This window comes from Polypterus senegalus, chromosome 9 (assembly GCF_016835505.1).
Source record: "Polypterus senegalus isolate Bchr_013 chromosome 9, ASM1683550v1, whole genome shotgun sequence".
NCBI lineage: Eukaryota > Metazoa > Chordata > Cladistia > Polypteriformes > Polypteridae > Polypterus > Polypterus senegalus.
The window spans coordinates 76,407,590-76,433,342 of NC_053162.1; the positions used below are offsets into that span (position 1 = coordinate 76,407,590).

Here is a 25,753-nt window from a genome sequence, read left to right on the forward strand (position 1 = left end):
TAATAATTTTTATACAGTATGTCAGAGATATTAACTTCTTTAATAGAATTTGTACCCTTCCACATACATGTTTGGCATGCTAACACCATTTGTATCTCTTTTCTCTATAATTTAAATTAGATAATTTATGTAATATCCACTTGATATTTTTGGTAAACAGTCTGCCATAAGAGACTTAGCCTATAAAGAGCAGGTATAGGCATTCATGCAGATTCCTCATCGGACTACAAGGTGCTGTGACGGTGTGGGTCAGCACCTTGCTCCCTCTTCTATAATGGGAGCCTCTTGAACCTGACACCGTTGATGACTTAACTGGATGAGCATGGCTGATGAGGACAAAACACACATGAAGCAAATGGATGGTGTAAAGTGATCAGTGCTTTTCTAAAAAAAAAATAAAAACGACTGTTCAGAAAGTGCAGTGCCACATTAATAATAAATAATCCAATAAAATGAAAGGTGAGGTGTAGGATAAAATCAATATAAATGAATCCATTAAAAACAAGATTAAAATCAGCTGGCAGGAAGCTGTCTTTATTGAAAACTCATTTGTGGCTCCTTTGCTTATCCCATATGGGCTTTACAGCAGGGGAGTTTCCCTACTGACACACACAGCTAACTTTCCACAGGTCCCGGTCCCTGCTGTCCCATGGCTATGGCCTGGCTCCCTCACTGGACCTAGTCTTGGGACGCCAACGGCCATGTTGGAGCTCTCCTCCCAAGCCTCCTCCACCCCCACTGCCTTCCTGGTCTTCCAGGGCGAGTTGCTCCTCTTAGTGCACATCACTCTGGCTCCCCAAATTGCTCAGCCAGAGCAATCACTCCTTCAGCCTCCTGGGCGTCAGCCTCTCACACTGCTCAAGGGGCTCTCCTTCCCAGCTGCCTGCCCTCTCTCTCTCGAGTCTGCTCCTTCTGCCTTCTCTCTTTCTTTCTCCATTTAACCTCCATCTTTTCTTGATTCTTGATTCTCCCCTGTTGCACTCGCGCTTCTCTTTTAAAATGTGGACATGGCACAGCTGGGCAATTAGCAGCTCCTAGCGTCAATTAGGGTCACAGATGATCCTACACTTGTCACACTAGGTATAGGGCCACTCCCGTATTGCATTATTTAAAATGCCAAACAGCCGCTGACCTCACTTTACCACAGGTGCAATCTGTTACTTCTAATATTTAGTTTACATATTGCTTCTTCTGTGTACTGTACAATAGAATTTTATCAGTTGTCACAAATACGAGACAGAGGCATATAAAGGGTTGGGGCAGCCACCCGTATAATCTGGTATCCTGGCTGCAAAAGTAATGATCAGCAAATACAGCACTGATGTGCACAAAACCGAGTCCAAAACAGAACTGAGGGACTAGGGAAAAGGTGTAGGTTTTTAAAGGGGGAGACAGGAAGTGAGATCATATGGATCGGGCTCATGGTGTTCAGCCATTGGTTCGAGTCAAGACATGACATCACAGGGGCCGGCAAGGTCTTCTCCTATAGGCTCGGTCCCGGAAGTGACGTCAAAAGAGCCAGGTGGGATCTCCCGTGAATGGTCTACAAGAAAGGGAGAAAAAGAGTCAGTGCACTCTGCCACATCCCGGCATGCTTTGGAACTGCCCTTACTCAAGACCTTTACCTACCTCCCATACGCACGTGTGTGACACAGTGCAAGACAAAACTCAAATCAAAATCATACTTTGTCTCATCTGTACAAAGAATATATTGCTTTAAGCCCTTATGCCCTTATTGGATTTTATAGTACATATGCAAGACTATGTAGAACCTGGAATCAAGTTTCTTTTGTGCTTCAATCCATCAGCTATCATTGTACCAAATTTAGATGTCATATCCTAGAGCATTGCAAAGATATACTGTTTGGCACATAGTGTTCCTTTTTGGAAAATGCAAAACAATTTCTCAAAGGAAGTATTGCAGTTGCAGTTATATTTTTTATTTTTTAGAAAGAAATATACACACAAACACTATATCACTCTGAAGCAACAAGTAAACTATGTACTCAGCCTAATAATTATATCCAGAAGATTTTTTTTTCACCCTTCAAGCAGTTTAATTTACCACAAGAAACAGATGAAGCTTACATTTTGTGCACTACATTAGGGTTTTTGTGCTGTAATTCACCAATCTTGTCCTGCCTTCTTTTGCAGTTGCCTTACAAAGGTTCAGTGTGTTATTTATTTATTTATTGTTGTTGTCAATGCTTTTTACTGGTATTCCATGTCTGCAATAGACTAAGTACAGTAAAACCTTGATTATCCGTCAGGTGCCAGGACCGAGGACGTGATGGATAAGAGAAAAGACATATAACAGAACAGCTACTTTAAAAATGACATACAGCAAATTAGTTTAGCAAATAGTCATATTTGTTTACAAAACAAAACTATATTAACAAAATATAATTTAGTTTTAACAAAATTAATTAAATCATATAATATTTTAATGACCAGTATAATTGGCAAATACAAATCAGAGGTACTAGATTTTTACATTTTATTGAAATCTTCGTTCTAAAGCAAACAGTGCCCTGTCTTACACTTCATTACCTGGGTTACGGTGCACACCTAATAAAAAAATAAAAGAAAGCTTTCCCTACTAATTTGTTTATCTCCTGTTCTGGACCATACTGTGTCATTCTCCTGTAACACTTCACATATGCAATTCCTTAGGACTTTTAAGATTTAAATATATTAACTTTATATTTTTTTACTTATGAAAAATTTTGTTTCTTTCTATTCTGTCTAAAACCCAAAGCAGTATTTAATCAATGCATAGTTTATTCCTATCTTCTGGTTCCTATATGAGATCAATTTTGTATGCTAATCATTGCATAAGACTTGTCTTATTCTCTTAACAGCATGTGTCTTCATTTAGGCTAATCTTACATTTCCAGACTTTAAATGTAGAATAAATGGTTCTAAATAATCCTCTGTAGATCTCAATTCAAAGCCCAGTTGGGTGGCCCTTATTTTAACATCATTCAATAATCTACATGCTAGATTGGTTCTCCTATAAGGCTCGCAGATTTGTTTTTCAGACTACCTACTGTTCAGTCTTCAGATTTTGTCTCCCACACTATGAACCTGGCTTTCAGTAATTGGTAAACTTGATATGTATGTGTGTATATGAAGTGTTGAGGGAACAAGGAATATCCTAATTACCAGAAAAGCTATACTACTCGGTGTGAGAGGCTTAATGTTTTTTGGGTTTGGTTACACCACAAATTGTGTATAAATGTGTAAATTATTTATAAATGAACATTTAACATTTTATTAAATTTAACATTTTGCATTATACTGATCAGATGTTGAAGAAATCACTTTAGTGTGATTATTGCTAAAATGTCTGTTGGAAAAATTACCATAAGCGTAGTTTATAATGGGAATGTGGGGGGTTAATGTGCAATATGCAGAAAAGTGATTTTTTTTGTCTAATTTGATTAATGTTTACAGGTAACATAACCTATTTTAGAGCAGCAATTTTCAACTGAGAAGTTTTTCTTTTTTTTCTTCATCTCTTCCCACCTTTATGTGGTGTCGGTATGTTTGATCAACCTTCTCTATACAGCTCAGTCCTGCACCTCCTCACCAGTCAAGTCTTTTTCCTTCATATCTTCTTTTACTTTATCCATCCACCTCCACTTTGGCCTCCTTCATTTTCTCCTCCCCTGTACTTTCATTCCAAAAACTCCTTTGCCCATACATTCATTGTCTCTCCTCTTCATAGGTCCATACAACTTTAGTTTATTTTTGTATTAATTCTTAGATATCTCTCCCACATTTTTGTTGTACCTTTGATTGTCTCAGTTCTTATTCTGCCCTTTTTTGCAACTCCACAGATCCATCTCCACAAAATAACTTAGATAAAAGTTCTAGAATCTACCACCTAAAATTAAGCTTTAGGAGGGCAGTACGTCATTTATTATAGAAAGGCTTTCCAAAACAAGACAATTATGCCCAACATTTTCCCTACAATGCCTTCATTTGAGGTACTGGCTGTGTTTGGCCTGATAACTCTGGGGGATTAGGTTTGAATCCCAGCCCAATTGTCTGTATGAAATCTTTCACTTCAGGCCAGTTTATGACTTTTTTTGGGAGTACTCCTCTTTTCTACCAAAACCCCAAAGACTTTTTGGCTAATTCGTAATTCTAAAATTACCTAATGGTTTTGTGAGAATAATGAGGAAATGATGCTCCGAACAGGTTTGGAATAGCCAGATATCAAAATTTGATGGATAGACCTTGATACAGTATCTCAGAAGAGATTTTAGTGTTTGGCTTCCAAGAAAAAGCACCTCAGGGCAAGCACATAACTTAAAATATGCAGTTAACATGCAGTAACTATAGCTAATCTTCTGACCACAGCAATATAAAATGTGGCCCCCTCACTGTAATGATCTGGACTATGTTTTATATTTTTTCAGCCTTTACCCTGGTTTCCAAAATAATGGAGATATCATTTGAGGGGTTTTAGAGGTCAAGGAATAAAATGGTTAAATCGTTGAGAATGTTTTTGAAGATGTTATTTTTGAAATTCTCAAGAGGCCATTTTATTTTTATTATGGTCGCCACCATTTTTAGCTGTTTAGGGTTCCCAGGCTGTTGCTAGGTAAAAAGACTGGAGTTGTGTGTGCATCACATCTTTACCATGACTGAATAAATGTCAATGTCACTTTCTATCTGTTCTAGTGTGTGGAAAGGTCAAAATACTTGTGCATTATTATTGATAAAGATACCGGTGGATACCAGTTTTTATCAGTTCTTTGACTTTGATTTACATCTTGTTTTTGGCTAAGGCTATATGAAATATTAATGTTATTGACTCCCTTTTTACATTTCTGAATCTATGATTAGTCCTCACATTTTGTTGTGTGTTTATTTTTTTCTTGCCCTTCTGGTTACAACTTTTTTATTACAATTACAATTTCCCTTATGATTATATCTTACTTTAAACTGCTGCTGCTGTGCAGTAAGTACACACACACAAGAGAAATTAAACTTCAAGAAGTGTGTCTAGAATATTGGCAAAAGGTGACTGGGTAAAAGTACTGCATTTTTTAACTGTCCTATAAATGATCAAGTTACAGGAATAATTATTAAACAGTAGGATCTATCTATCTATCTATCTATCTATCTATCTATTACATAGTGCCTTTTCTATCTATCTCTCTATGTTGAGAATTCTACAGTGAATGTTGCTTAAATGCAGCAACAGACAAACTAACACTAACTTTATACAGGATAATTCAAATAGAAAAAATAGGAAACAAAAAAGAATAATTACTAATCTCAATCAAGTTGCACATTATCGTAATCTTCTCCCATTAATGTAGCAAAATGAGTGGAGGAATTTATTTGTAAATAAATAACAAGTTCCATTAACAACTATAAAGAGGGTACACTGGCCCCTCAGGACCTGAGTTTGCGACCGTCGTGGTCAGACTACTGATCAGCTACTTTCCTCTGTGTGACAATAAATAGACTCCAATTGAATTTGTACTTCTATTGTCAGTCTTTTTAATTTCCTGTCATTTTTGTCTTTTAAGATTTCCTTTATTAGGGTACAATGTCCAGGGCCGGATTTAGACTTGATAAGGCCCTAAGCTATTTGAGACATAGGGCCCTTTATAAGTCCAGATATTCTATGTAAGTGCCAAATATGATTTGTTTTGGGGGCCCCCAAGAAGGCGGGGGCCCTAAGCTATAGCTTGTGTAGCTTATACGTAAATCCTGCACTGACAATGTCAGTTGTATACACCATCTGATGGAATGAAAATGATTTGAAATTAAATACATTTTATTAGTACATATGACAAATTCCTTGGAATATGTGTGTTGAGAATGATGCCCTGGAGCAACAATATGAGTGATTTTGTAGGTGTTGTAAACTGCAGTTACACTTTGCTCATTTCAATTAGATGAGACTTGTGCAGTTCGATTTAGGTGTTAGACTGTTAGTCCACAATTTATAATGGACTGGCACAGCAAGTATAGAATATAAACAGTATATTGCATGTGCTATATGGGTGAGAAATATGCTATTAACCTTACAGTTGTAAACATTTATAACCCATTAATCATTAATCAATGGAATTTTTGTTTGGTAAAATTGTGTCTTAATTATTTTAAAAGAAGTTAGCCGTGATAACCTCAAATTAAGAACCCAAAAAGATAATTTCACCCAGATGAGCTTGTCAAATTTTGTGTTTTGAATTAAGTTCTTAAAATCTACAATGCAAATGAGGGTAACTATATACTTGTAAATCTATATATCTATAGATATATCTATATATCTAAATAAATAGCAATGCTTTATTCCATTCATAATTTTCCGTCAAGATTCCATCGTTTTGAGATTCACTTAATTCATTTTTAAAATGACATGGTCTGGAGCTTATTCCAGTACCAGTAGCTTCAATGCAGATAATGTATGACACAAAGAAAACCACCAGCTGACATGAGAGAGAGGAGAACCTGTGAACTTCATGCAGACATTGATTGGGCCAGGATTCAATCACAGTCCCAGCCAACAAGCCACCTCCCTAATATTGGTCATTCTCCTGCCGAGTCAGTGCTGGGCTAGCCAATCTAATGAAAGGACCCTTCTACCCGATGATTTTAGGGATCCTTTATTTGAGATGACTTTTCCCTAATCAGAAAAACAACACACAAGACAGAAGGAAGCAGGCAGTTCAAGCCTGTCTCTGCAACTGACAAGATGTCACTGTAACTGCAGCCAGGTTAAAAATGTAAACAGTAAATGCAAACAAGCATGTTTCCTACACTGAGATGCAGACAAATATCAGGGTTTGATTTTGGGTTTACCTGTTGTCATTTTGTCTACAGTGTACAAAACTGCAATGATCTGCTACTGTTTTGAGGACATCAGTCTCTCCCTTTCTCTATCTGTTTGCAGCAGTTCAGAATGAGCGTGACCGGATCAGTTGTCGTAAGCCTAACTATGAAGATGCAGGCTTATTGTCCGTTAGCATTTTAATGCAGGCTGAAATAAAGACTCATCAGGTTGGTGAAATAAAAAAGTGTAAATCTATTTATTTTCTTTATTGCCTAATTTTGGATTCATTCTATGAAAATATGTGCCTGTTTATGTATTAGCACTCTTTCTCTGTAGCATTATATTAAATAACAATTACACGCAAATGAAGTTGATAACAGATGGAAATCATGTAGAGTAATATGTCACTTGCAAGTAGTTTAGAATGTATAAGCATTAGTTTTAATATTGTTAACACAAGTATTCATCCATTCTCAAGTCATCTTAATCAAGTTAAAGGACAATGGGGTGTGGACCCTTTCTTAGTAGCATTTTTTTACAAGTTAGGAATCAGTTTGGGACTGGGCACAACTCCTGGATAAGATACACTTACTGGTATAGTGGCAGTTTAGAAAAGTCATTTTCACCTAAATTGTACATCTTTGGGATGGGACCGAACATAATTCTCATAAGCCTATGAGGAAAATGTACAAAGCCCATATAAATGGTAACAAGGCCAGAGCTTGGAGTTTCCAGACAATAACAATAACCTCAAAACTAAACCTCACTGTTAATTAAATAGTGCACTTCTTTTCATAATTATTGAAGAGTGTGACAAACACATATGTATTATTACAGCACCTTTTCTCAATTTCCACTTCCTTCAAAACTCTGCTATCATTAATCAGGGCAAACTGAACCCAGGCCAGAAAAATATACAAATGTAAGGCCAGGCTACTGTACAAAAACAGGAAGATGAAAATAAAAATGGTGGGTTAACAGTGAGGAAAGAAAGAAATAATGCAAAAAAATAAATACCAAATGTCTTCACTGGGTTACCTTTATAGAAGAAGAATTCGGACATTTTGTTTGGTTACCCTGTATTCATATTTCTACCTCTTAAGTCTCTTTCCCTTACATGGCCTCCTTCACTCCACTTCATCTCAGACTCTACCAATTGCTTAATGTTTAATGTGCCCTAATTTGGAGTGTCTTTTAAATTCATATTGAACTTATATTTACTGGACTATCCCAGAGTCCCCTAAATTCAGAGGTGGGTGAGGCCCATTTGCAGCTATCAGGATACAGTTCACTGTCACTTGGCATCCCTGCATCCATGATCCTTCATACTGTTATAAGTTACATATCTTTAAAAATGTATTATATGACACATTAAATGTATTATACATACAGGAAAAGCTGCCTGACCAAACAAAGTCTGTCCTTGATTTTTTTTAAGGGCTGTGATGACCATGTTTGTGGTATCCTTTGTCACTTGTTCCATCTGTCCCCATCAGGCATTGTTCCTGTTCCAAAGAAGGCAGGCGCCTTTTAAAATAATGACTACAGCCCAATGGCACTTACAGTACGTCTCACATCATGAAGACCTTAAAGAGGCTAATGTAGGACTCTATGAGTCCTCTTGTGGTAGACCATCTAGACCTACTGCAGTTTACATATCTGACAAAGATTGGAGTGTAGGAAGCAATTATCTGTCTGTTGCACAAGTCTAATTGTCACATGGACAAAACAGGTAGCACTATGAGGATTATGTTTTTTGATTTCTCCAGTGCCTACAGTATAATCCAGCCATATATGTTAAGGGGTTAGCTCAGAGATATGCATGTGGATGAGCCTATGGTGTCCTAGATAATTGACTGTCTGTCATACAGACCACCGTTTGTGAGACTCAAGGACTTTGTTTATGATATGGATTTGAGGAAGACTGGAACACCAGAAGGAACAGTTCTGTCTCTATTTATACTGTACACCTCAGACTATATAACAGCAGGTCATGTCATTTGCAGAAATTTTCTGAAGATTCTGCACTAATGGGGTCGATTGCCAAGGGTGATGAGACAGAGTATAGGGTCAGGTGGGGACCTTTGTTTCCTGGTGCAGAAAGAATTGTTTGTAAGTGAACATCAGCAAAACCAAGGAACTGGTTATTCACTTTCATCACACCAAAGAACCTCTAAGTCCAGTCACTATTCAGGGAGTAGATGTAGAGGTGGTACACTCCTACAATAACTGGGGGTCCACATCAATGATAGGATGGACAAGTCTTGTAATACAGAGGAACAATATAAGAAAGAAAAGAGCAGTCTCTTCTTTCTTAGGAGACTATGCTTATTTCATGTGAGAAGTGACATCATTCACATATTCTACAACTCTGTAATAGCCAATGCAACTTTCTACACTGTGCTGGGCTTGTAACAACATTTCAGCAGTGACCTACTGAATCAACAAGCTAATTAAAAGGGCAGGCTAATTTATGGACCCTCTGGAGGTAGCAAAGGAGAGAATTAAAATAAAACTGAGTGCCATTATGAACAATTCTACACATCCTCTCTCTGACACACTAACACTGAGGACTTTCAGCCAACAAATTATTCAGCAGAAGTGTGTCAGGAAACACTACAATTATATATGTAAAGTTATCTAAGACAGCCACTTGCCTTCCTGACCATTCCAGTAATAACTGGGGACCCTGTGTTCTGTTTCTGGGGCTTCATGCTGCCACCTAGTAGATATCATTACATTTGGGAAATATGCAGTTGTACACTACTGTAGGTTACATCAGTTAGTGATTTTGCAGTTCCAGTTGGTTTTGATTCGGCCTATTCACAAAACTTGGAAAGGTGGAGGCCTGAAAAATTAAAGCCAGACCTCTACTTCACACAAACCAAACTGAATACTGAAAGTGTATGTCTCACCTCTCTAAACCAAAAAAACACAAGCTGAAGATGCAGATGATAGCTGAACGAAGGCTTTAAAATCGAAAATATTCCCAAAGGGAGAGGGGAAAACCATAAAAATAAACCTCTAGGCCACAAAACATTCATTTTTTAAAGATTATTGTGAATTCTTTACTTGCACAAATCAGAATATCATAATATAAAATAAATGGAAAAAGTTAACAAAAAGCCTGGTAACAAGCAAATTCAGAACAGAATTTAAAACTAGCACCTTATGACAAAATCCATAAGTTGAAAACTAGAAAATTCAGTAACATAATGCAAAACTGAAAGCCAAAGAACAGCAGGTAAATCAGATGACAAATGACAAAAGGTTTTCTAGCTGCAGCATCTCATGGCCCTGTCCCCCTAGGCTTCATATAAAGAACCCAAGAAACAAATCTAACTTTATACATAAACACAAAATACTTAATAAACCACATATTTATTTCTACATAGTAACATATGACAGAAAACAAAAACTAAATTAATAATAACAAGATGTTTCATAGAAAATAACAAAAAATAAAAAGAAAACACACTTAAGTCATGGATGAAATCCCGGCTGTAACATAACAGAAGTCACAAAAATTGATTTTAAGCAATGATCCCATTTGTCCTTTAAATTTCTCCAGTTTCATTGCCCATGTTAAAGCTATTCAAGGCAGATAAACTGATAATGAAAAAATTGGCTTGGTATGCACAAATCCTGGTGGGTGTGTGAGTGCATACTACGATGGACTGTCATTCAGTCCAGAAATGGTTTCTGGCACCTGATAATGGAAATCAGATCATAATAGGAAAGACAGTATGGATGCTTCCTTACCTGTACTTGTTGTTTTGGTGGAAAACAAGTACTTTATAAATTATAATTCAAATATAGAAATAAAAAGCACATCATCAACAGCATAACATCTTAGAAAAAGGACTTGTCAAAAACTGTACAATTTAACTAACTCAGTGATTTATTAAATTAGTTGATTCATTTGGAATAAGGTTTACGATAAAATGCACTGTGGAAAATAAGCAGGGACTGATTTCATTGCTTGATTTCTACCATGTCTTACAGTTCCTAGGTATGAATCCTGCACTTGGTATTGACATCACAACTAAGAAGATTGCTAGCGTAGAAGATGTTTGTGAATCCATGAAACAGCAGCTGCTTTTGCTAGTTGAGTGGGCAAAACACATTCCAGCATTTTGTGAGCTTCTGCTGGATGACAGGGTAAGTTGCTTATAACTAACTGCTTCTGCACATTGTATGTTTTTTTCACATAAATTGTATAATTCCATACAAAAATGATTGCATACCAAAAATGCAAGTTACCATTAACACAATGTGTCCCTAATAGTATACACTATGCAGACTGCTTTGTGCAAACTCTGTTATCTACCAGAATGGGCTATTTTATTTACCTAAATGGTGACATTTGTAATATATATATATATAGTTAGTTTTCTTTGCCCACTTAATCCAGTTGTGGATTAGGTGCCAGGCCATTGCAGGGCATAGTCATCAAATTTATTTTTGTAAAGAGCTCTTCACTGAGTATAGTTTCAGAGTGCTATAACAAACTGACAGCTTTAAAACCAATCACATGATGTATACATATTAGGTTATCATAGCAAACAAAGTCAGAAATAGTTTAGGTTACCTGGGCCAAGTAGTTACCCCCACCCCCCATTCTCAGTATTCTATAATATTATAGTACGTAAGTTTGTGCTGGGCAATTTTTTAAGAAAATGTATTATTTTCAACTTTAGAATCGAAGGCTCTCAACACATCTGGTGTCTTTCCCATGTGTAGGATTAGCAGCAAATAGATAGATAGATAGATAGATAGATAGATAGATAGATAGTGTAAAATAAAGAAAAAAATTGAGAAAAGTTGAGAAAAGGCTTGGGGCACAACAGTTAACCCTGTTTAATGCCCAGAGGACAATATGATGAAAAAAATGATTGCTAATAGGCATTGTTAGCTGCAGTTAGACACTTAATAAACCTTTAAGGCTGACTTCCTTCCAGGAGGAGAACCTTCTCGATCAGAAGTCTGGCTCAGTTTGACATCAGAGTTCCAATGAAAATTGTCTTTGTAGTGGAGGCAGAGAAGAGGCGGGGTTGAGGAGCTGGGAGAGGAAGTGATATCAGTAGTCTTCCGGAGAGTTCTCCATTCTGGGGCAAACAGAAAGTGCATTACAAGTTAGGTCATACCCAAATCCTTCCTTGTAAGTAATTCTAACATACCTAAAAATGTGCAACATGCCAGATGCTCTCGTGCTTGACAACACATAGGTAGACAGATAGATAGATGGGTAATACATTTTTGTTCCAAAGAAGAAGTTTAGCTTATTTAATACTTAGAAGAGAGAAGAATATAGAATGGTCAGTAATAGCTCATAATTGTTGTTATGCTTATATTTTTGTAGAAATTACTAACAAACATACATGTAATGTAATCTGTCATACTAATCAGGGTATGATAGACTAAAGTACTGGGTCTTCAGCACAGATTTAAAGTGATTAATTATAAGTGGTAAGGCACATTGTGCAAAAGTAGGCACACATATGGGACTTTCTTGAAGTCTGAACTCCCACTATTGGTTTGATAATCTTTGAAATTCTAGACCAGCATCTTGAAATTGTATTGTTAGCTCTGTTATGAATGTATTGATAAGTTCAGATAAGCAAGTACAGATTAGGCCATTTAAAGTTAAATCTGTAAGAAGAAGGGTCTTGAAAAAGGTCCTAAACTTAACTGAAAGCTATTATAAAGATCTAGGAACAGGAGTTATATGGTCAACCTTCCTACTTCTAGAAATAATTCTTATGGCAATATTTTTAGTTAACTGAAAGCTGCAAACAGAATGATTTGAACAACTTGTGAATAACAAATTACAGTAATGAATTTTATTACACAAAAATGCATGAAAAACATTCTTAGCATCCTCCATATTTAGAAACAGTCTTAATTCCTTAAGCTGGTTAAAGGAGGTTTTAGAAAGTGTTATGTATTTTAAGAAATGGACCTATCAATGATTATCCCAAAACACACATCCACATTCACTCATTCAAGGCCAAATTAATGTCAACAGTTAACATCTTTGAGTTGTACATGGAAACCTGGAGTATCAGGAGAAGAAAAACCTATGTGGACATGGACATGAACAGAATTTGTTCCTCAAAGACAGTAACCAGGTCAGAATCTGAGCTTCAGTCCCCATAGGTAAAGGTTTAACACATATTTATTGTATTTCATTCAGGCCAGTAACACAAATATGTTTCCTTGCATAATGGCTTATGAAGGTGACCTTGAACCCAGGAAAACACCAAGCAGGCCCAGTTAAAAATTAAAAGGGTTATTTATTAACATAAATAAGCAATGAAGGAGTAACAGATAATTCCCAATAACAAAATAAACAAATCTAAAGCTAATGTAACATTATGCAACCTCTAGTCTTGGGGTATGTCAGATTTGCTTACCGCAGTCACTCATCTCCCATCAACCATTCAGTGGCCAGGAAACCCTGTAGAGGCCTAAAAACATTAAGTGGCATGAAATGATGCATATGTTAGTGCTCCTTGATGCCATAACCAAAATATGTTACACCTCTGTGCCCTTCCAATATTAAATTTTTCCTGGAATAGTTACATCTGGGGACCATTCAATTATTTAGTAAGTTGGCATCTCTGCCATGTTAAAGTTAACATTCTGTCAGAAGACTGCAACCTAATTTATAATTACAGTTGACACCATTTCTAATAAAACACTATCTAGAATCTGTAGTTGACAAAAAATGTTCCAATGGGCTACAGTAGCATTTGAACCCAGTCTTGTATATTTTTGCATTTATTACAGATTGTTATAGCAGTGGGCAATACTGAGTTGACATGCTCTTCCCAATTCTCTGGGTTTACACTGGGGTCTCCAGTGTGTGTCAGTTTGTGACTCTAAATTGGCCTGATGTGACGGACTTACATGAGTTTGCTTTATCATGGACTTGTTATTCTGTCTGAGCTGTATTACTCCTGTTATATTACAGATCATTACTTAGTTTTCTTAAGTACCCCAAACATTCATTAGACTCTGTGATGAATTTAAATTCACCCAAAAATTGACAGGAATTAAGTTCAGGTCAGATTAATAACTTGTGTCAACCTTCCATCCCCTTAACCAAAATAACTAAGTTCAAGAAATTGATTAATGGATGGTAAACATAAGAAGACTACCTCAGATTACAATACTTCAGAAGATGTTTATAATTGAAGTATGAATTAAAGGAAGTTCAAGACAGATTTACATTTTGGTACATGTTATAATAATTTGCAGATTAAAGAACAAAATGTATTCATCCATTTTCTAACCCAATTAACATACTCAGGGTAGCCAGAAAGTGACAAGTACCTCATTTTAAAAGAGCATAAAAAGCACAACTCCCAGTGCAGTAGAAAAGCTGACATTTGTACACAAGAATGCTAAACAAATAAAAGTCATACATTCCATATTGTATGATTGTGGGGGTTTGCATTATTGGGGTCTATGAAGGACAAGCACCCTTCCAGGGTCTCACCTAATGCTGGCAGGGGGATTGGCTCCAGCTGCCACAGCATCTACCCTGCATTTGGAAAAACAGACATTAGAATATTATAATATGGCAGTTGTCACCGTCCCACAACCATAAATTTCATTAGTACAGTAGGTTATATATATATATACAGTGGGATGCAAAAGTTTGGGCAACCTTGTTAATAGTCATTATTTTCCTGTATAAATTGTTGGTTGTTACGATAAAAAATGTCAGTTAAATATATCATATAGGAGACACACACAGTGATATTTGAGAAGTGAAATGAAGTTTATTGGATTTACAGAAAGTGTGCAATAATTGTTCAAACAAAATCAGGCAGGTGCATAAATTTGGGCACCGTTGTCATTTTATTGATTCCAAAACTTTTAGAACTAATTATTGGAACTCAAATTGGCTTGGTAAGCTCAGTGACCCCTGACCTACATACACAGGTGAATCCTATAATGAGAAAGAGTATTTAAGGGGGTCAATTATAAGTTTCCCTCCTCCTTTAATTTTCTCTGAAGAGTAGCAACATGGGGGTCACAAAACAACTCTCAAATGACCTGAAGACAAAGATTGTTCACCATCATGGTTTAGGGAAGGATACAGAAAGCTGTCCCAGAGATTTAAGCTGTCTGTTTCCACAGTTAGGAACATATTGAGGAAATGGAAGACCACAGGCTCAGTTCAAGTTAAGGCTCAAGTGGCAGACCAAGAAAGATTTCGGATAGACAGAAGCTTACGAATGGTGAGAACAGTCAGAGTCAACCCACAGACCAGCACCAAAGACCTACAACATCATCTTGCAGCAGATGGAGTCAGATGTGCATCGCTCAACCATTCGCGACTTTACACAAGGAGATGCTGTATGCGAGAGTGATGCAGAGGAAGCCTTTTCTCCGCCCACAGCACAAACAGAGCCGCTTGAGGTATGCTCAAGCACATTTGGACAAGCCAGCTTCATTTTGGAATAAGGTGCTGTGGACTGATGAAACTAAAATTGAGTTATTTGGGCATAACAAGGGCGTTATGCATGGAGGAAAAAGAACACAGCATTCCAAGAAAACACCTGCTACCTACAGTAAAATATGGTGGTGGTTCCATCATGCTGTGGGCTGTGTGGCCAGTGCAGGGACTGGGAATCTTGTCAAAGTTGAGGGACGCATGGATTCCACTCAGTATCAGCAGATTCTGGAGACCAATGTCCAGGAATCAGTGACAAAGCTGAAGCTGCGCCGGGGCTGGATCTTTCAACAAGACAATGACGAAACACTGCTCAAAATCCACTAAGGCATTCATGCAGAGGAACAAGTACAACGTTCTGGAATGGCCCCAGTCCCCAGACCTGAATATAATTGAAAATCTGTGGTGTGAGTTAAAGAGAGCTGTCCATGCTCGGAAGCCATCAACCCTGAATGAACTAGAGATGTTTTGTAAAGAGGAATGGTCCAAAATACCTTCAACCACAATCCAGACTCTCATTGGAACCTACAGGAAGCGTTTAGAGGCTGTAATTTCTGCAAAAGGTGGACCTACTAAATATTGATTTCATTTCTTTTTTGTGGTGCCCAAATTTATGCTCCTGCCTGATTTTGTTTGAACAATTATTGCACACTTTCTGTAAATCCAATAAACTTCATTTCACTTCTCATATATCACTGTGTGTGTCTCCTATATGATATATTTAACTGACATTTTTTATCGTAACAACCAACGATTTATACAGAAAAATAATGACTATTAACAAGGTTGCCCAAACTTTTGCATCCCACTGTATATTATAAATGGGGATACAACATTGTGAAAGGAATGGGGCACCTTCCTGATGACCCCATATAATTGAAAGTTTGTAGAAAACAAATAAGCACAAAACAAATTGCAGAGATTTCAGACCCGAATTTAAAACAGAACTAAATCAAAGATAGCTGAACCGCTGGTCATGTGGCTTCCAGGCAAGAAAGGGCGGGTCTTGGAGGGTGGACAAGGGAAGTGACATCAGAGGTAGAATGGCTGTCAGTCTACAAAGGGAGGAAGAGAAAAGGCATTAGCAAACAGCGTCAGCTCCTGGTTTGGTGGGTAACAAACATCACAACAGCTCTTAACCTGTCTGCCAAGCACACATGTGCTTATACAGCATACACACACATATATTATATATATATATATATATATATATATATATATATATATATATATATATATATATATATAAATATATATATATTTGTTGTGACAGGGGACGCTGTCGTTCCCTTGAACCCTCGGACCAGACGCCAGACACCAGATAAAAGTCCAAAATAATGCCTTTTTATTATAAATAAGTGCACAAAGCACCCTCCACTCCACAATGCTCATAAGCGATACACAATAATAAATCAATAATCAAAATCCTCCACTCCCAAATGCGTTGTCACCCTTCCTCCCAACTCAGCTCAATGCTCTGGGGTTTCCCACAATCCTTTATAGTCCTCAACCCGGAAGTGCTTCTGATCCTCCCAGTCCATGTGATTCTTAGCACTTCTGGGTCAGATCAAAACTCCTCTTCTCCTCAGCCCGGAAGTATATCATCTCTTCCGTTTCCTTTATTGTGAATTGCTTCCGGGCTATATTGATAGTACAAGTCCCTAGGCCTACCTGCAGCGTCCCCTGGCAGCACCCACGGTATCCAGCAGGGCTGGACTTCAACGTTCATAATGCCTTGGTGGAATTCGGGGCACCTCCATGTTGCCGGGAGGGCTCCACCTGGTGGCTTGGGGGTATTGGCCGGGATAAGCTGCTGGCCATAGTCCACATTGTATATACAGTATACTTGTTTTTATCAATTGACATTTACATTATACAGTTATATGAGCACAAAATGTCACTTCATAATTATTATTTTAATTTTTTAAAAAGTGTAACATTATTAGAATTTCTGTGGAGAGCATCTTAACCAGTAAATGCAATGTAGATTGATCATTGTAATATCACAGTGATCAATCTATCTGTAAAGCCTATGCAATCTTGGTTTTTAAATTCAGAAAAGAATAAATAGTAAAGGTACTGTCAATTATTATGCATTTGAAAATTCATTTTTAAATGTTGATGTTGCAATAATCTTCTCTTTTCATAAAGTAGCTACAGCTTTGGGATAAACTATATTTACAGCTGTTAACTTAATTCTGCCCTTAATCACTGAAAATCCTATCCAACCAGCGAATAATGTAAACTCCAAATGGAGCTAGTAGGTCATTTGAACCTCCCTCAACAGCCTGAAGTAGGAATAAGTAGATGGATGGTTAGAAGGAGAGATGGGTAATAATTAAGAAGTAACATGATGCAAACATCCTTTTTTGCATTGTGTTCAGCTGACTGTTGTTAGTTAGTTTGTTTTCTTTCCCACATCTGTCTCCTTCATTTATAACAAGTATGGGAAATCCACTGCAGCCATCTAGGCTGAGGATTGCTCATCACGACTACCAATAAAAGTTATGCACCTGTTTTTGTTTGTGTTTTGTTTTTTTTACTTTTAATTCATCTTCATGCCTTGCTTCTGTTTGTGCTCATTTCATATATTGTCTCTGTCAAGTTGAGTTTTGTAAATTTTGGATTGGCGCTACCACTGATTAATTTACCAAACTGTCTCCATTACATGGTGTTCTTCTGTAACAGTTTAGTGTATCATTCCAAAAGATTAGACTAACTCTTTAATCCCATCTGCAGGTAGCCTTGCTTCGTGCTCATGGTGGGGAACACCTGATTCTTGGAGTGGCAAGGCGTTCCTTGCCTTACAAGGACATACTACTACTGGGTAAGAGAGTGTGACATGCAGAATATGTATAAGTGATATTATCACCAATAAGACAACATCATTAAGATTTTGAGTTCCAAGTGAGGTTTCCAGGATTCAAATGGAATAAAACTACAAGCTGTTCAATCTACTATGTGAGTAAAGTTCAAATATTAGTATTCACTGTGACTGCATGTCACGTGGCACTGTGGTACAGTGGGAGGTGTGATTTTTTTAATGGCTCCAGGAACATTGGTTGATTTCAGGCTTCTTCACAGAGGTAACTCAGAGCTTCTGTCACATGCTAAAAATGCTTTTGTTGGGATCACTGGAAACAGTGTGTTTAAGGGAGTCTTATATTGGTGCCTCCCTTACACCCAATGCTAACATAGCAGGCTCTAAATTAGAAAAAGTAATACCAAGGTTTGGATTGACAAATGGATAGCACATACAGCATGTTCTGTTTTGTCCACCTTCCTGTTGAGGTTTGTTGCCTTAGAGGTATATTTAAAAAGCCTCTCAATCTTGTATGAGCTGATTGTGCACTAGGATGACGTGCAGTACCATTTTCTGATCCAGAGAAGAAGAGCTAGTACATTTTACATGCAAAAAAGGATTTTACTTTTGAAAATAATATTGGCCTTGTTGATAATTATAATGTATCCTGTCATCTCGATGGATGGAGTTGAAGTATAAATGAAGGTTGGAAAATATTGTTTCATAGGAAGTGACTTCTGAGAAGCATTTACTGATTTACATTGTCACTACGCAGAAAAGGAAAATAAAATATTATGCTGTTTTCTAAAAATGGGTGCACATAATCAAGATGTAGTTTGCTCAGACTATATAATGTAAAGGTGAGTCCATACTTGTGAATGTAACACAAGAAGCTTTGGAGAGAGAGAGTAACCATGGACCTCCCAGGGCTACTCTGAGCAGCTTCAAAAGTCTTCAAAATTTTAAAAGACATTGATAAAACTGATCTGGCAGAATTATTTTGGTTATATTATATATATATATATATATATTTGGTTACATAATAATTTGCATACTTAATGAACATTTAAAATTGATGCCAGGAAGCACTACTTCAGAGAGTTGTGTGATTCTGGAACAAACTTCAAGGTCATGTAGTAGAAATGGAAACAAAGACAGCTTTTAAAAAATGATCTGGATGGGATATTGGGAAAAGTTAGCTATTATTCAACTAAACAAGCTTGATCGACTGAATGGTCTCCCATAAATATGCATATGCATTATGGCAACAAAATTGTGAAATTTGTAGTGCCACACAATAAACCAATCAGCGATGTGGTAACAACAAAGTTAATGATAAGACAATCCCACTACTGTAAAAAAGAATCACAGAAGGAATAAAAAGCAAAGTATCAGATTCTTTAAGGATCCAAACTTCATAAAAACTAACTGCTAAGAAAAAATGTATATGAATCAAAATAAATTGTTAAAGCTTGCACAATTAGTCACATACATTAAGCGAGCTGTGACATAACAAAATATACATTTTCACACACTGCTGTTCATGATGTTATTTTATTTGAATCACATTTTTCCTCTCCTTTGCAGGAAATGACTTCATTATCCCAGTGAATGGACCTGATCCAGAGGTGGCACGTGTTGCAGCCAGGATCTTAGATGAGCTTGTCCGACCATTGAGAGAGTTGGATATTACAGAGAGTGAATTTGCTTGCTTGAAGACCATTATATTTTTTGACCCTGGTAGGTGGATAAAATATTCAGCATTTTGTAAAAATAGTATATTGCACTGTATTCTCCAATTTTCTTACTTTTGTATACTTTCTCACATTTCATAGGCTTATTTTTTGGAAAGTATTTTTCATTTTTAGTGATGTGGAGTGAACATCTTTATTTTACATTGTCAGTAAGCTTTCTGATACTCACTAGCATGAAAGAGTCAAAACTTTCTTTGTCAGTATGGGTTTAACCTGTTGATTTTACATTTCCATTACTAACTACATTGTGAGGAACAGAATGCCAGACCAGTAATCTGATGTGTCTTGATTTGAAAGGTTATTCATTAGAGGGAGTAGGATGACAACCTATACAAGAAATACAAGTAACAATTTTATTATACTCTGTACACATGGCAATACTACTACTACTACGAGTAATACTTGTGATGTAACGCATTATGAGACTGTAGTGATGTGCAATTTTTATTAAAAATGAACTGACTCAGCTCGGGCATGTGGGTGTGTGGCGCTCTGCCATGAAGCTGCACGGTTTTAGGCTGCTCACTGGGGAGGTGAACTGATTGCTTGTTACGTGCGAGTGTGATTGCCTCAGCTGTTCTCCATTGACATTCTGTGGATCATTAAGTGGACCACCTGTACCCACCAGGCAATAAGCAAGGAGGAAGCAAATAGAATCAAGAACGATCCACAGGATGAGGACAAGGACAATGATGATGATGATGATGATGGAGAGAGCAGTCAGGATCATAGAAGAGCCAGTGTAATAGAGAGGAAGAATGAAAGTTGAGGAAGTCACCCTGGTGAACTATAAAGGTGAACTGGGGCGCACAACCACTCTGATAGGTCCCATGGACACTGAAGGACAGTGGTGTTAGAAGGGAGTAGGGTAGATGAGCTGTGTACGGATCCTGAAAGATCTCAACGGGGCATTAGAAAGTTAAAGGGAAGACTATGCTTGACAGAGGGCATCTTCTGTAGCTAAGAAGACATCAAAAAGGCAAGCTGTAGAGGTGCAGAATTGGAAGGATGATGTGAGGTATGTTTTTAATGAAGACGGATGTATCCTGACTGTGTTTTACACTGAAGGCTTTAACTACTTTTTGCTATTGTTTATTTGTTGGATTTTTAACCTAATGTTTTTCCGTATTACTTACAGTATTTATTGAAGATGAACTGCACCACAACTTATTTTGCTTTGAATATTGTTTGGATTGTTTTAATTAAAGCACTATGCACTTTTACACCAACCTAGGTTGGTCCGAGTCCTCATTGCACTGGCTCATCCTCTTTTCATGACTGCCAACGACCCAGGTTCAAGAAGATGCCAGCTGTTGGCAACCCGGACATTACACTACTGCTTCTACTATTGCTTCAAATGACAATGTTGCATAAAAAGTCACACAACTGTGTATTTCTACATTGAAAATGCAGTATATTCACCAGATTTTAATAAATCATAAGTACTTTAGAGTAGAATGTAGCCTTAACAGTGGCCACTAGTGATACTGAAGATTGTTTTTTTCATCTTCTTAGTTAGTGGATATTTTCAGTATCCTTAAGGGATATGTAGGGTAGAAATACAGAGGCATCTACTGCATTTTGAGTAAGTTAACCTTTCTTTTATTATAATAGATTATTATGATAGACTAGCCAACCCACGGCGTAGCATATGCCGCATAATCAGGCCGCTTTTTAAATGATTTTTAAGGACAGAGGAAAAAATAAACATTTGAAAAATCCGTAATTTAATAAACCACCAAGAAAAATAACATTGCAACAATGCACGCTACGAACCAACATACAATTATCCGTGACTGAAAACCGGAGGAGCGCTGTTGCGCTTTCTCCTTCCAAAGCAAAGGACGGGGTTGAACGGCGCTCGTTCAGTACGCACTGCCCGCTTATGTGCCCGCCCCAACTCCCTACCTGAGTCGCTGCCTGTGTACAGTCTACACGCACCTGTGAGTCACGCTGACTGTTAATTTTCCAAACACCGCCTCAGTCGGTTTCCACGCTGATTTTTCATTGTTCTTTGCGGTTCCGGCTGTTTTTTATATATAATCCACCAAGTCACCCGACCATGGGGGACTTTACAAAGGGCGGGGACGTAATCAGTGCGAGTGCATGACCCGCATGTACTGGGAATTTCTCGTTCATGGGGAACAATTGGAAGCCACGGTTTCCATCACGAATGGGGTTCAACGGCTTACTCACACCTCCCCGCACCGGGTAGACACACGCTGATCCATTCAGTGTAGCGCGTGTGCAGTACCAGACATACAAGTGCATCACAGACCTGTTAATGCTCAATCTCACGTGGCTGAAAGCCACTTGTCCCTCTAAGAATTTGGACGCCGACCGCTGTTGGGTCGTGTAACTATTTAGCAGGCGGGAGTCTCGTTTGTTTTCGGAAATAAGCAGCCAAATCGCTCCACCAACTAAGAACTGCCATGCACCACCACCCACAGAATCGAGAAAGAGCTATCAATCTGTCATTCCTGTCCGTGTCCGGGCCGGGTGAGGTTTCCTGTGTTGAGTCAAATGAAGCGAAAGGCTCCACACCTGGTGGTGCCCTTCCGTCAATTCCTTTAAGTTTCAGCTTTGTAACCATACTCCCCCCTGAACCCAAAGACTTTGGTTACCCGGTTGGCTGCCTGTTGCGGGGCCTGCATTGGTGAAGCAGGTGAGACGATAATGAAACAGAGGCACAGGGCTTATTGGTTTTTAAAGACTGCTTCCTTAATTGGGTTTTAACCAATGCACGGAACGAACCAACACACAATCGTCCGTGCGGCGCTCAGGGTGGAACAGGAGGAGAGGAGAAGGACATCCACTCCTCTCCCTCCGTCATGCTAGTCTGCTGATTTCTCGTTCAGTATACACTGCCTGCTCATGTGCCCACCTCCAACTCGTCACTCGAGTTGTTGTCGTCTTTGTACAGTCCAGATGCACCTGTGACTCACGTAGACTTTTCATTGCTCTGTGCGGTTTTGGCTGCCTTTCTATATATAATCCACCAAGACACCCGACCACGGTGGGAGGGGGGTGTGTACAAAGTGCAGGAGTATCTAAGAAGACGCATGTTTGTCGCGGATGCGAATTGCTGTATGTAGCGTGTAAAACAGTTTACTATAGTGCACGCGGTCGTGCGTCGTAACCAAAAACTCGTTTTTTAAAGACTGCTCACTTCATTGTGTTTTAACCTCAGTTGTAAAGGAACGTTTTAAGGATCCCATGGGATACCCCTCGCAAACAGTTTTACACGCCACATATGGCGATTCACCTCCGCGAGAAACATGGCTCTATTAACAGTCAACGTGGGTCGGAGCTGCATGTGACCTCTACAACAGACGAATATAAATGACGCCGGTTTTTCTGTGTCGTTGCGTCCGAGTTGGTGGGCGTGGCTCTGTGAGTTGTCGTCGTATCCAATGGTCTTGGAGTTGGTGGGCGTGGCTCCTTCCTGCGTGCACCATAGGTATCTCACTTGTCGGCGGCTTAGTGAATCCACGCCCCTTCCGGCGTGCTTTCCATGGTTGTCTTGTGAATTGTGAATTATATATATAGATTTTCTAAGATATCTGGAGTTATTGTATTTTCTTTTTTTTTTTTCTTTTTTTTTTATTAATTTTATTACAATCCATACATAGCAAGTCCGAGTCAATGAGATCTATTAATATTGGTAGGTATAGTCACAATATACATGAAAATCAGTTTAATAGATAGATATGTGGTGCTTTATTTGTCCTAAGAGTGAAATATAACTATTTACAAAATAATAATAGGATCAGGTAAATATGTTTAGACTTTTCAAGTCACAGAGCTCTTCCCCTGCATCTCTTAGAGTTCAGGCCATATTGTGTTAACAAGAAACAGCTGTTGTTTTCAGTATTTATGAGGCTGTAACAAGGTATATTTAAACTATTCTTTCCTCTCTTTAGTTTTATAAGTTTTTAGCCAATGCGTTAATAATGGAGGCCAAGAAATGGGAATCAGAAAACCCCTCTATCCTTCGGTTGAAATCTAGGCCATGTGGCATTACGTTTGTATAGATGCTGCTACTTGTTTTCTTACTCAGGCATCTGGATGTTTTAAAGCCTGACATGGAAAAGAAGCACATGACCTCAAGGAAGTGTGCAACATTGTTGAGTAAATTTAACATTATAGCTCATATTAATCCTCACAGATGAATTCCCTATGTTTAGTGTCACAGTTCACTTGAAGCCTTAAAGCTCTAAAAGCCATTTGAACCTTTTGAAAGGTGGTGTGGGAGTATCCTCAAATAAACCAATAGAAGCCAGCTTCTGTTTCAACACATTTGCATAGGAGGCACTTATGAAATGACAGTGACTATCATTCTCCAATCATGAGACCCATGAGTCAAATAAGCATTGCTGGGCAAAGGTTAATGTTGGCACGTATACAGAACAAGTCAGACTTTGACACTTCTGGTGATGCAGCACAACTGGGCTCTCGAGACATTTCACAACTATTATAAAGTCATTGCTACAATTAGTTCAAATTTATACTGACACATTGAACAAACAAAAGTGCAATTCATCTGTTAAATGTAGACAAATATTGTTTGTTAGTCTTCCCAGTTCATTATTCCTGATTTCTAAAGTACTCTTGTGTGTGAGCAGGAAAATAATCCAGACCATTTGTCCTTGAATTAGAGAAGAAGGTGAGTAACAATGCACTCTAAAAATATAGAGCATTGTGTTAGAAGACACTTGGAAAACAACTGCTGAAGGAAGCAAACACCATTTTTGAGTTAATTCAGTTGAAATTAATGAAGTTTATGACACTTCAGGTACCCTAATGAGCTACTTTGTCCTGTAGATTGCTCCACAGAAATGGAACCCATAATTCTTTCATGTAATCTATCATGCCCCAGCTTCAAAAGTATCATTTAATTTAGTGTACTAGGACCTAAACAAGTGAAGGTTTTACAGATTTGTCCAGTCTCCAAAGAATCAGTTTCTTTGGCTGGAATGCCATTAAAAGCCTCCTCATCCAAACACCCGCAATACTTTGATCTTAAACTGATATGACATACTCTTATAGGAGGAGAATGGGCATCCCAGCTAGGACAGAGAATGTTTCAATACCCAAATGGTAGGCAAGTGGGATGGCACAAACAAATTGGCCAGCAGGATGAGAAAATAAATTTGTACCTGACTGGAATGGTCTAATGGATGGACTGATGAGAGCAAAGGATTGGGAGTTGTTGCTTCCCCGTATGCTAGGTGGCAGTGGTCCTCATATGGTAACACAGTTGGGACGCCCACAAGGGTGCTTGCGACTTGGAGTCCGGAATTGCAACACTTCGAACTGGAAACTGATAGAGGGCGCTATCAAAGGAGGACCTCTGTACTTTTTCTATGGCCTGGAAGTGCTCCAGGTAGACATGGCATGGAACCTGGAAGCATTCCCAGGTCTGGCTTAAAAGGGACTCTTTTGCCTTACATCAATGAGTCAAGAGTCCAGAGGCAGTGGGCAACACACAACGAAGAACAAGAGAGTATTTTTGTGATTGTTTATAATTGTGGCAAATAACAGGAATGAAGATTGCAAAGAGGTGCTTTTGTGGAATAAATATCCGTTATTTTATTCTAAAATTTTGGACGATACTGTGTCTAGCAAGTGCAAACTAAAATGGTACACAATGGCACAACTAAAGAGACAGCATCTTCTCGGAAATGCAGGTGAAACAGATGAAACAGTTAATGACTGTGTCCATTCTTGTCCTGGAGTGGAATCACACCTCAACAGTGCCAGGAGGGTGATCCCCAGGCACATGGAATATACCTGAAAATCAACACTTAACAGTACCTTTTTGTCCACCCCCAACTTGTGGTATAGGCAAAATAGGCAGTTGTAAAAAATAATTCTTTTCAGCAGATAAAGGATGGAGTAAACCTATTTTGACAGTGATATATGAAGTG

At 38.1% G+C, this 25,753-nt stretch overlaps 1 protein-coding gene across 2 annotated transcripts in view; it reads left to right on the plus strand.

Moving 5' to 3' along the window:
- Window positions 1-25,753, plus strand: part of hnf4b (hepatic nuclear factor 4, beta) — a 68,304-nt gene that overhangs the window by 23,102 nt on the left and 19,449 nt on the right. The window contains exons 4-7 of one of the 2 annotated variants that reach the window (XM_039763326.1): window positions 6,923-7,026; window positions 10,805-10,960; window positions 18,006-18,093; window positions 19,657-19,809. In XM_039763326.1, coding sequence (XP_039619260.1) covers window positions 6,923-7,026; window positions 10,805-10,960; window positions 18,006-18,093; window positions 19,657-19,809 — 501 coding nt within the window. Of the gene's footprint in view, window positions 1-6,919; window positions 7,027-10,804; window positions 10,961-18,005; window positions 18,094-19,656; window positions 19,810-25,753 lie in introns of both variants that reach the window. The other variant, XM_039763325.1, reaches the window with a different exon arrangement.